General features: G+C 46.8%; 1 protein-coding gene across 2 annotated transcripts in view; it reads left to right on the plus strand.

The window, feature by feature from the left end:
- LOC144823038 (uncharacterized) overlaps positions 1-13220 on the plus strand; it is a 203833-nt gene that overhangs the window by 84788 nt on the left and 105825 nt on the right. For both annotated transcript variants that reach the window (XM_078681181.1, XM_078681182.1), the window contains exon 6: positions 13075-13166. In XM_078681181.1, coding sequence (XP_078537307.1) covers positions 13075-13166 — 92 coding nt within the window. The remainder of the gene's footprint in view (positions 1-13074; positions 13167-13220) is intronic.

Consider the following 13220-nt stretch of genomic DNA (forward strand, 5'->3'; position numbering starts at 1 on the left):
GCGGTGCAATAAAAATTGGGTAAGCGCATAACTATAACTATAATAGAGGTTTTAGGTAGCGATTCTCAATTAGTAGAGAGCTGATGAACGGACAGCTAGTGGTGCCAAAACGCAGTTATGACGCTAACTCGAGTAAATATGACAAAGTACTATAGACAGGTAGAAGATGGACTGCTGGAACTGGCAGACCATCCAACCACGAGCACCGCACGGGGACAACACTTCCTGAGGCTAGGGGAGAGATGAAAGGGCACCAAGTAACTTTGGAGGTGTCCCCGACCAATGAGAACTTGGAGGTCAGTTTTAAGGCCTGAAGAGGAGGATAGGGGGATGAGTTCACGAAGTGACCCTAAACCACTCACCCCTAGAGCTATGGTCGTTAGCAGAAGGAGCAGGTGGAGACACCACTTCTGCAACATACCCCTGCGAGAGGATATGGTGGGCAAAATGGTTCTTGCAACTCGGATGGGCAAGTCGCTGAAGTACAGAGTACAAGTAGAGGTACAACAATGCTATACTGTAGCATGATCTAGTGCAAGTAGTTGTCAGAAGGGGCATTACTATGCGTTAACCTTGTATACATTATGTAATGAACCACTTTAGGACACCTTTACGGATTGATGGAGTAGTACGGGTAACTTTTGTAACGCTCCTTAAAACAAGAGTAAGTTACAGAAAGATCTGTGTGACTTTGGCCCCTCGACAAACTACAGAAGTAGCTTTACCTCCACGTGTTTCATAATTTAAATTCAAGGGTTGCTCACATTATGGTAGTAATGCGAAATAGTAAACTGATGTGCAGGGAAGGTGCCTAGAATTCGACGGCGAGCTGAAACCCTGTGCAAATAATTTCTCCGCATATGCAATAAAAATATCGATGCATATTTCAGAAATAGGTAACTCCTTAGCTCCTACAAAAGCAAACATACTGTGCTCTATCCCAACACTGCTATGTCATAGTGATAATAACGGTTTGCGATCTGTTTGGCTAATAAATAATTTCCCCAATATGTACATGTTAAAATGCTAAACATGCCAAGCACATGCCAGGTCACCCTCGCAATGGAAAGTACTTCAGTTCAGGTTGCCCTCTGCTATTTCATAGGGATAACAACGGTTTGCGATGCCACGCATCCCAAGGCAGGATGGCAGGACGCTGTCCGGTAACATGCACATTACACAGGGACAAGACATGGTGCAAGTGGGTAATCAAAGCAGTTTGCATGTGATGCATGTTGTGTTACATGGGACAGCGGAGGTCCCAAGGTTCTAGAGCCCATATCCTCCACAGTCCACAATGCGACATTCGAAGGATTCCAGTGTGTGGAAGAAATAACTCAGGGGTATTATCCTGGATATTAGCCAGGAAGCGAGTTTCGAAACCGGAATAAGACAACCCCTGGAGTAACTGGGCCCCAATCGTTGGGGTGGGCGAAAGGAATGACGCAAAGGTGCAAGGTGGTCCTGTTCAGACTGAGGGTAATGTACGATACTGAGCACCTGGGGTGCATTACAGTTAACTCCGGTATCAGCAATCCCTATGCAAGGTCACCGAGCCGACTGATGTAAGCGGAGGGAATGGCGATGGTAACTAGCCCTGCTAGAATTGAGACCTCCCCATGTTATATATCCAAGGGCATGCAGCGTTTGGAAGGGGTCACCACCAATGCGATGATCTTTGGATCCATTAGGTATAAACTAAGTTAAGGGGAAACTGTAGCAGTAGACCATTTCCTAAAGGAGGTCAACAGACCCATGATGATTCATGGGGGGAGGGACTTGGGTTTCTTTAGGCAAGTACCAATACGAGAGGAAAATCGAAGGGTGCGATGACTAAGACTGGGAACACTTGGCCAGTTTGGGAGTTGACATTTCCTCCTGGTAGTACAAGAGGCACGGAAAAGCGACTGGAAGTGGCTAGGTGGGTGGGTGGGCTCTGTCATCGACGGGGGCCTCCTCCAGAGCTGTGGCGGAGTTACAGGGCAATCTGGAAGCAGACGGGTACAGTAAGGGTACCTCTGCAGCAGAAGGGTACAGTAAGGGTACCTCTGCCTGGCACAGTAAGGGTGCCTGAGCCAAGGACCAGGAGCCGAAGGAGGTTCCTGGAAACCGCGACGGCGCCCCGTTAGTCCTTCGGGCGGTCGGGGGGCCTGAACCGACCCGGGGTGTGCCACACCGCTCCGCCCCGACAGGGGGGGGGGGGGGGCGTGAATATAACGAAGTTGGTAATGTGCTGCACCGTCTGAGCATCGACTCGCCGTGCAAGATGGCTCCTTAGGCATGCGGGACAGCGAGGGGCTGCCTGCTTTGGATTGCCCGTAAGATGACCCACCTAAAACGTCATACGTGTGTTGTATGAAATAAACCTGCAGCAGTTCTTTCCCATAATCATGTCTCCAGAGTTTCATTGGGGAGGAAGTGTGTATATGTACAGGCGGGCGGGAGTGAATGGCGGTGTGGGCACTATAGAGTTGTCTGCTGGCCCACCGGACAACTCTAGTCATTGACAGGAACCGCTGTCACGGCAGTCCCTGTCCATAAGTAAAAGGCTTGACAGGCAGCTCTGTAAAACATGACGGCTACCCATCAAACTTTTAACAAGTATTTGTTTCTTCAGAAACAAAATCCCAAAGCAGGGTTTTGTTTAAAAAAAAAAAAAAAAAATATTGAACCTATACCATGTTACACAATGCTTATAACTGTTATATAAATGGCATGACTCACTCTGTTCTCACTTTTGTGTGATCATTCCAGGAAATTCAGAGTGCTTGTGGGGGATGGATAAGGAGAACTGAGGTTTCCCCTGCGTTGATTGCGGTTTGTGTACCACACCCACAGGAGGCGAGAAGATCCTCTCATTCCATTAAAGAGTCTCGAAGCACGCTGTAGAATTCTGCAAAATGTTGCAAGTTTTCTCAGACTTAACAAACATTTCACATGGCATACCTTGCTTTGCTGAGGATGAATACAACATATAAATGTAGTCTTTTTTTAACACAACGTGTATTAGTGTGTCTGTGTGTGTGTATGCACGCTAAAACAACACAACATAATACCATGCTTCTGTGGGCATGAATCACGATGCAAAAGGAGTACCTGTTTTCTAGGTCTATGGTTTGCTATTTTCCTCCACCTTCTCTCGCACATCCCTCAATTCTAGTATCTATCCCTCTGCTACCCTGCTAGCAGTATGAGGTTTTAGTTCTGGGTGTAAAAGAAAACAAAAACTGAGGCTAGCACAAGCGTTTAATGTAAAAATAGCCATCGCCAACAAGCTTTCAAAATAACCAATTGTTTAGTCAATGGACCAATGCTTCAATTCCAATCAGTTGCAGCATTTAATGCAAAAATCCACACATTTTGGTGTTACATTTATGCACTTTTTCCCAATGCAAGTGAAGGGAGGTGGAACACGTGTTCAACAGAAACCTACAGAGAGGCACTAATGAGCAGGTATCAGGCTCTTGTTATATGAAGAATGAAAGAAATCTTTGGAAGGAGATACATTTTTCACCAGCAAAAGGCCGACTCCACTACTTTCTGACATCCTTTCTTCAGTGTGCCATCTGCAGAACAAGAAGGCGCCAACTAGAACGGCTTAACTAAAATGTGCTGTGTGCAACACAGAATAACAAATAAACTCATTTAAAATTTATCAGTTGCAGATCCCTATCAGCTTGGCAAACAAAGTAATGGTTCTAGGGGTCATCAAAGATGGGGTAGAAAATCGTCATGATGAATTTATATTTAAATTCAAATATAAATAATCTTTATTTCGATCGTAAAAGATCATAAAAGATGTACAAGGGATTTCCATCATTTCTACGGTTAAGAACATTATAAAATATACTATACATTTTTAAAACAGTTTCCCAACTCATGGATGCAATCTAATTACTAAGGTGCACTTTACTTAAAATAAGAGCAAATCTATTTGAAGACTAATGTGCAAGGCAGTTGAAAGGTAAAATGATCATGCAGCTATAGTGTCCTTGATTATTTTTGTGCGTATTCGCCACATTGCCGTCAGGAATTTTGCCATTACGAACACTGTTGGTGCCGATAGGTCTGTCTTAAGGATTCTGTAGGCCGGAGCATAGGTTCGGAAGCCCAAGTTCTTTAAATAAGGGACCAGCCAAACACTCCTTATTCTGCTGTAGGCTCTACAGAACAGAACCACGTGAAGATCACTTTCCAGTTTATAGTTGCAGGCTGGACAGACCCCTGAGTCCAGATGGCCTGCCCAAGATTTAGTAAGGGACCTCAAGGGGAGAGATCCATACCTCCATTGCATATAGATCTTCCGTACGAACACAGGTGTCATGTCATCTAGTACATATTCAGAGCTATATGAGTCTTTTACCTTGATGAATGTGTCGGTTAAGGATCCTTCCCGAATAGAACTCAGAGTTTTCTGGAGCATAACGCTATAGAATAAGTTTGAAAGTTCCTTTCTAGAGATCCTTACGGACACTATTTCCGGTTTGGACCATAGCTCTGGGACTCCGAGGGTCGAACACATATCCCTAATGTACTTTATCCATGGGATTTTGGTGGCGTAGGTTGATCTTAGGAGTTCCTGCAGTTCATTTCTGTAATGTACCAGATCCTGACTGCTCCACAAGCGCTTCCAGTAGGTCAAGGGTTTAAGGCCCAATTCCTCCGTGATTGGTCGTAATGCTAAATCCATTCTTAGGGGGAGAAGAGGAGTGCTCGGGGGAAGTGCAGCTAATTGTCTTATAAAGTTATTTTCTGCAACTTGTATGGTGCCTAACAAGATGTGTCCCCAGAGCTCACCCCCATAAGTGATACCCCCCCGGGCTTGAGCTTTGTAAATGTGGATGGCGGGTGCCAATGGACGGAGAGGAGATTTTTTGGCAATTCTTGTAATGGCACCTGCCCTCTGGACTAATTTTGTAGTTGCTTTTGTTTTATGTGGCAGCCATGTCAGGTTCTGGTTGAGGGTTATACCAAGGTATTCTATTACATGAACCCTTTCCAGGGATGTAGTTCCTAGGCGGGGATTTGGCCAGCTTTTGGGTTTGGGGTTGAGGATCATAAATTTTGTTTTGGAGGGGTTTATTTCCAAGCCCCTTCCGTTACAGAACCCCAAAAACCCATTCAGGATCCTCTGAAGCCCCATTGGTGTTTTTTGACAGCAGCAGGGTGTCATCTGCGAACATAATCGCTGGCACCCTGCTGTTGTTCAATTGTGGAGCATCGATGTTAGGGATCCTGTTCAAGTGCTCTATCACCCCGTTCACGAATAAGCAAAACAGGGTCGGCGCCAGTACGCAGCCCTGCCTTACCCCTCCGTGAACGGGGAATCTGTCCGTCAGCCTGCCTCCCTTTCCATATCTAACTCGGGCATAGTTGTCAGTGTGCAACCTGATTAAGATATGGAGAATATCTCCTGGGACACCCAGCTCAGCCAGCACCACCCACAATTTAGCCCGCGGGACTAAATCGAAGGCGGCACGGAGGTCTACAAAGACCGCGTACAGAGTCCCACCTTCGATAAGTACCGTCTTCCAGTAGATAATATTCAGTCTAAGTATTTGGTCGACTGTGGAGACTCCTTTTCTAAATCCCGCCTGGAGAGGGCTCAGAATGTCAGTCTCCTCTATCCAACTTTGCAGCCTGTTGAGTATTAATCTTCCAAATAACTTCTGGGAGACATCAATGAGGCTGATTGGGCGATAGTTGGCTGGGAGCAGGGGCGACCCCTTTTTAAAAATCGGGACCACCTCTGCCCCAGCCAAGTATCTGGCATTTTCATTCCCCCCAGCACTGCATTGAATTACACCATGAGGTAGGGTGCCCAGATTCCAGGTTCGTGCTTATATAGGTCACCCGGCACCCCATCTAGGCCTGGTGCCTTACCCGAGGACAGCCCTGCTATCGCCATCCTGATCTCCTTTACAGTAAAGGGATCAGGGGTCTGACTATCAGGAATGATGGGTGGTGATGGTTCTGTCCCCCCATTCTCTAGGGAGTATAACAACTGGAAATGTTTTTGCCAGACGCATGCGGCAATGTTATGTTCAATTGCCGGGGGAAGATCTCCACATCCATGATTAATTATTCTCCAGAATCTACGGGAGTCTCTTATTGCTAAGGACTCCGATAGATTCTCCCAGTGCTGCACATCCCACTCTTTCTTGGCGTTGGCTATGAGTATTTTGTATGCCCTCCTTCTGGAGCAGATCTCTTCCCTCGGGCCTCCTGCTTTTATAATAGATAGGAGGTCACGTTTTGCAACACGGCATGCGGTGTTAAACCAAGTGCCTTTGTTCAATCCCTGAGTTCTAAGAGGTCTGGTGCAGAAGAGGTCAGCTTCAAGTTTTCTAATTAGGTGCTCATGTACATGTACGAGATCCTCGCTAGTTTCCTTTAAGGAGTCTAGGTTCCATAGCTCAAAAGCCTCCTCCAAGATTGGGATGATTCCAGCATAAAGGGCAGCTAGCTTGTCTTCGCTGGAAGCAAGATTTTCCCATCTTATCCTCTTTCTATTGTTATCTAGGAGGTATCCCTCTCTGGGCTTTTGCTCATTTAGCGCCCTCTCCTCCAAGCAAGGGATGACATAGTCTAGTTCAAGGGCATTGTGATCACTGTCCTCTCTAGGTGTTACTCTAAAATCCACCACCCTTTTCCAGGCATGCAACTGTACCAAGAAGTAATCTAGTCTAGATTCCCTCCCTACTTTATTGTACATACATTTGCTCGGGATGTCAGACCTAGTGCGGCCGTTACAAGCTCTCAGTCCGTGGGTGAGAGTAAATGTATTTATCTGTACGGCTAGCGGTGTCCATGCTCTGGGAGGGGGAGCCTCTGTTTGCGGGACCTGCCAACTTGAATCCTCCTCTAGGGAGGGTCCATCAAGTAAACCAGGTAGCGGTTCAAAATGCGAGTTAAAGTCACCCCCTATTAGGTATGGTATGCCTTCTGGGATGGTTTCTAGAAGCCGGGACAGTGCCTCAATGGTTTTGGAAGTGGCAGCTATTGGAACTGGCCTGGAGTATATATTTATTACAAGTAATTTGTGAAGACTTGGCCATTCGAGGAGAACAGCCAGTATGTCTTCCGAGTCCACGGTATATCGTGAAGTTAACAGCCTAGATCCGAAGCCACCCAGATTGCCAAACCTCCAGATGGTCGGCCTCTCCCTCCCCATTTAGCTTGTATCGAGAATATCTCAAAACCCCTATAAGTGAACTCCTCCCTTGCCCAGGTCTCTTGAAAGAGACAGGCACTTTTGGAATTGATTAATTCAGCCCAGGAGTCCGAGTCTATTTTATTGGCCAGGCCTGCCAGATTCCATGATAGCAGTTTTAGTATTTGGGGGACATGGAGCCTAGTCCCCTTCATGGTTTGGTTAGTCATTTGGTTTATGTGGGCTGGTGGGGATAACCTCTGAGTCAGACCTTGTCCCATGGATGTACCCTCTAAGTTATTTCCCCTTTCTTCTCTCTGTTGAAAAGTTCCAGAAGTTCTAATAACGGAGTTCTCCTCCCCGTAGATAGAGTTGGGGGGATTTAGACCGCCATCGTCGGTAGATTGAGATATATCATGCCCTGGTGTTAGCCTAGATGCCCTTTCTTCAGAGGCCAGCTGTCAATCCACCGTTTCAAGGCAGTCATATCGGTTGAAGGTCGGTAGAAACAGTGGCTGGTAATATCTAGGGGGCCAGGGTACTTCTCTTTCGAATCCACCCCTTCCTCTTCTCTTTACAGTCTCCCAACCTTGGGGGTCATCATAAGTTAGCGGGTAATCAAAAGGTGTTCGCGTTTGATTATAGGGGGTTCTCCTCCCTCCCTGGTTGCCCCCCCAATTTCCCAGTGAATCGTGGTAGTGTCCCCGTCTCTGGTCAGTGGGTATGTGAGTATTTGATGGATAGAAGAACGAAAGAGGGAGTGGATGAATGTTATTTCCCTCATCCTCTGAGAAGGAACCACAGATATAAGAGACTGTTCCTGGTTCTTTAAAGCTCACCAATATGCAGTCGCCACTGATTGTTTTAGGTCTCTTGCCTACCCACGAGACTCTTCTTACCATGCGAATGTCGCTGGTCATACCTCTGGGAAGTGGTCTGTATGTGGATAGCCAGTTGATTACTTTGTTTTTTAGTGAGGCCCCTGTCTCGCTTGCAGCCGGTTTTTGTTCGGGTGCCCCAGCTAAAATAACGGTGTATGGAGCTACCTCTGGCGGGAGATTAACAGTTACTGTTTTTTGTGATTTTGGCACCGTGTTATTAAAATCCTGGGAATTTTGATTGGTACTTGATGTGGGTTTTGGTGCACTTGTATGTTGTGACTGTGAATGCGCAGTATTAATGACTGCAGATGTTTGCTGTACACTAGGGGGTTGCTTGTGGGAGACACCTATTGGGGACGCTGGTAGAAGTGGTTTGGCTTTTAGGTTGGATAAATGATCACTGGCTGGTTTATAGTTTTTGGTACCAATTAATGTTATTGCGGCCTCATTGCTTTTGGCAAGTTTCTGAAGCTCAGGGTTCTTTTTCTGCTTCGGGTCTATGTTGGAGGCTATAGGACAAGGAACCCCAGGTTTCCTGCTATCCATAAGCTGTAAGGCAGTTTTTTCAATTTTAATTAGCCTCGCTTCAATTTTAATCAGGCGCGCTTCTAGGGGACTTATGATTGATTTAAGGAGGTTTCCTATGTCTGCTAATGTTATGTCCTCTTCAGCTGACTCGGTGTTGTGTTCTAGTGCAGGAGGTGGCAGTTCAGTGGTGGTGTTACTAGCTAATTCCAGAAGAGGGCCCTTCATTATCGCTGATGGAGATCTATCATGTATGGTATTGTCGATGCTAGATTTATTGTATGTTGCCCCTGACTTTGATTTTTTCGATTTCCTTTCCTTATGGCTCTGTTTCCCCATTTTCCTTTTTTGTATTGCACCCTCCCTTTGACCCCGACCTGAGTTTGACAACCCTGTTAAGTTTGGGGTGTTTGTTGCCAGTGGAGAAACTCCCCTCGGTGAAATAGGGCTTTGTACCGTTAGTTCAATGTCTTCTCCCATATTTGTAAAGATTGGCGGTTGTGTGGTTTGTGTCAATGGGAGTGAGAGAAGACTCATATCTTCGAGGTCACTTAGGGTTCCCTCTGGGAGATCTATGCTGATAGATGGCTGGACCCCTCCACAAGCTCCAAGCTGCAAGCTGTCTGTATTCCGCCTGTCCTCGGGGGTTTTTGCCATTGCTAGAGTACCCATCGACGATCTCCGGACCCACTCGATTTCTTGGGAAATACGTCTTTCTAAAAGAGTAATGTCATCGATCAACAAAGATCCAGCCTTTAAAAAGTAATTGTCAATTTTACCTTGGGCAGCAGCGGGCGTCGTGGGTCCTGTGACAGCCAAGTTGGCTTTGCTCCTCGTCTCCATTTTACTCATGGTTAACGATATGTCTTTGGGATGCAGGAAGAGGCCAAATGATGGAATGAGGAGGGAGAGGCAGGAGAGGCAGAAAGGAACAACCAAAATTTCCAGGGGTAGCCCGGTCCGGTCTCTTACGTTCTCGAACGGCCTCAAACGGCCCGCTCTTTGCCCGGACTTCGCCCTGATCTCCGCCCCGCGCGCGTCCCGCGTCGCGGTGGAGTTCTGTTCTCTTATGACCGTGTAGGCGGTGGGCGTGGCCGCCGGGGGAAGAGGCACCAGCTGCGCTAGCTGTGGAATGCTGGTCCTCGCAGTCCCCCGGTCGGTAGCCTGTTCCTCTGATTCCCCGCTGGCCTCTACCCACGAAGCACACAGCTGGAAGCGATATCTACTTCTGCCGATTGCAGAAGACGCTCTCACCAGCGAGTGCAGGTTAGTGGGGAGGCGTGGTGATCCTTAATGCGGCGGTTGAAGGTCTATGACAGTCCCAGGGTTCTGTGGCAAAAACTGCGTGTGAGCGGCACCCGCGGAGCGGGTGTCGCGAAAGGTATTGAGCCGGTAGCAGTAGGCGTGGCCGCCGGGGGAAGAGGCACCAGCTGCGCTAGCTGTGGAATGCTGGTCCTCGCAGTCCCCCGGTCGGTAGCCTGTTCCTCTGATTCCCCGCTGGCCTCTACCCGCGAAGCACACAGCTGGAAGCGATATCTACTTCTGCCGATTGCAGAAGACGCTCTCACCAGCGAGTGCAGGTTAGTGGGGAGGCGTGGTGATCCTTAATGCGGCGGTTGAAGGTCTATGACAGTCCCAGGGTTCTGTGGCAAAAACTGCGTGTGAGCGGCACCCACGGAGCGGGTGTCGCGAAAGGTATTGAGCCGGTAGCAGTAGGCGTGGCCGCCGGGGGAAGAGGCACCAGCTGCGCTAGCTGTGGAATGCTGGTCCTCGCAGTCCCCCGGTCGGTAGCCTGTTCCTCTGATTCCCCGCTGGCCTCTACCCACGAAGCACACAGCTGGAAGCGATATCTACTTCTGCCGATTGCAGAAGACGCTCTCACCAGCGAGTGCAGGTTAGTGGGGAGGCGTGGTGATCCTTAATGCGGCGGTTGAAGGTCTATGACAGTCCCAGGGTTCTGTGGCAAAAACTGCGTGTATTTATATACTTAGCAATGACAGTAAGTCGGTTGTGTATTGCAACTGTGTGGAAAGACCCAAATCCGCCAACGTTTCAGCAATGGATGGCACGATTGCTTGCCATATATACGCTAGAGAAAGCATTATATGACAAAAGGGGATGGAAGGCAAAACAATTGGGCAAACGAATATGGGCTCCAGTAGCGGAATGGAAACTGAGGTTTGAAGACGACTAGAAAATGTTCCTTCTTGGTTTCCATTATATATTTTGTTTGAATATGTTTATTTGCATATTTTGGAGGGAAATCCTCTTCTGTCTTTCCTTTTTTAGTTGGTTTAATCAATCAATGTATATATTCTGTGTAATAATGAAATAATGAATCGGAAATTCTTGATGATGAATAAAAAAAAATTTAAAATTATCCGTTGCGTCTGACACAATGAAGAGGTGGTGGGGTGGGTGCGCAGGGAGCATTGGGTGTTAATAATTTTTTAAAGACCACTTACCTGAAGCTGCCGAGTCACATCACTCCTCGTGCCTCCATGTTCTTCCTGGTCCTTGCATACACTGGGACAGCAGCAGAGACTCCCTGTGCAATCCCCGCGCTGCTCTCATGCTAGGAGAGCAGCGCTGGGATTGGCCTGAGCAGGCTGCTTTGGCGCTCCGCTCAGAATAGGGAGTCTGTGCTGTTTGTCCAACCCGGCTGTTCAATACAGCCCAGATGAAGAAACCAAAGTGTGCATGTGTGTTTGGCCGGCCTGAGACAGCCGGCCAAAAAAACACATGTGCACTTATGAGTGCACAAACCAGTCCTCCTCCCCCCTCCCATGGTCCAGCCCCATCCCTCCCTGCACACACTGGTTCAGAGCCGAGAAAATAAAAATAAAATGATTATAGTTTATCGTTTTATTTTTAACCTGCTGGCTCTGAGCCTCTGGGGCGACACTCCATCATTGCAGAGGAGCCACCCCTGAAATTCATGTAAGCGTGCAATAATGTTATGGAGTTAGTGAGCTTCAAGCTGATACAAAAACTAAATTACAATTGATTCATAAAATATATCAGCACACGTGGTAGATTTGTGTTCTTATAGCACACAAGTAATCGTTAAGAAAAAATATGTATATGAATTACGTTCTCAGGGGATTCATGTCAAGAGAAAATTCTGACCATGGTGTTTGTAAAGTGATTAGCCTAAACAACAGAATAACACAACACATTTTCGTAAATGTGTATTAGTGCACATACATGCCTGTGCATCCTTATCCATTCCATGCAAACACAGGCTTGTATGTGTATTCACTCTCATTCTTGTGCTTTCATGTAAATTCACATGCATGCCCTGGCATGCTTATGTGCAAGCACTAAAAGTGTGCCTACATTGTAAATAAGTGCACAGTCGTGCCACGCAGACTGGCTCACATTTGTGATCGCACTCGGGGTAACGCATACACGTGCAGACTCACACTGGTATATACACTGCTACTCAGTCGTATGCACCTACTACACATATACATTCAGCTGTCCCAATACACTCTCACAAGTCACTCACATACGTGGCTCAGACGTGCAGACCCACATATCCATAACACACTGAGAATACGTTCACTTTTTTCATGGCCTTGCACTAGAAGAGAAAAAGAACTGGAGACACTAAAGGCTGTAACACATGAAAATGACCACAGCCTGCCTGACAAAATGTCCTAATAAAGTGCAGAAGCAAGGTTTCTATTGCTGCTTTACCTCCTTTCGGACAGAAGAAAATAGGACATTTTTACACAAGCCCCGCTGTATTCTGTTCTCCTATACTTAAGTGATGCCTGGCCAGACTAAAAAGATAGGGAAACGTATCACTAACAAGACATTGCAATGTGGGCGATAATAATAACGAGACTCAACCATGCCTAGCTTTCAACAGATCATCGCACCAGGCTCTGTGGTCAGTGTTTTATTTATTACAATTTCTTCTGTTTTCATGTGCACGTGTAAACAAAACACCTTCGTATGTGGACTCACATTGATATCCATGCCAGGTCAGCAATAAGGGTGTGTGAAGCTGCAAACTGAAACCACTGACTTACATTTTTTAATCCTTTGTTGTCTTTACAAAATGTGATTTTGGAGAAGTAAAAAATGGTAAAAAAGGAAAATTTGCAAAATTGCACATAATTTGGCTTAACATTTGCAAAAATGTTTTTGCAATTTTCCTCACACCGCTGTTGTGTGCGTCCTGTGATAGGCATAGAGGAAAGACTACAAAATGTTGCAATCAGTTTGCAAGAGATACTACTGCTCTCAGCCACAGAGTGAAATGGTAAGAAGCCTCAGAGCTACTCACTACTGTTGGTGAGCATCCAAAGTACTCACCATCCCTTTTGCTAATAATGGGATGACAGCAGAAACAATACGCAGTATTTGTACCAAAGTTGAGAACAGCCGATTCAGCCGTGCACCTTCACATGAGATATCAGTGCCCCTGTCCTGCAGGAGTGATATTACACAAAATAGTGGACACACCCTAACCAGACATTTCCTCTTGTGTCCCTGATCTAACAGGTGCAGGAGCGTGACTTGAGGATGACGTTCCTTCCTCAGTTCCAGGACTGTGTGCAAGCGGGGAGTTTCAGCGTCATGTGCAGCTATAACAGGTATGGGAGTCCCACAGTACTTCCCGAGCACACCTCCACCCTAACTCTTCATGT

This window comes from Lissotriton helveticus, chromosome 3_1 (genome assembly GCF_964261635.1).
Source record: "Lissotriton helveticus chromosome 3_1, aLisHel1.1, whole genome shotgun sequence".
Classification (NCBI taxonomy): Eukaryota; Metazoa; Chordata; class Amphibia; order Caudata; family Salamandridae; genus Lissotriton; species Lissotriton helveticus.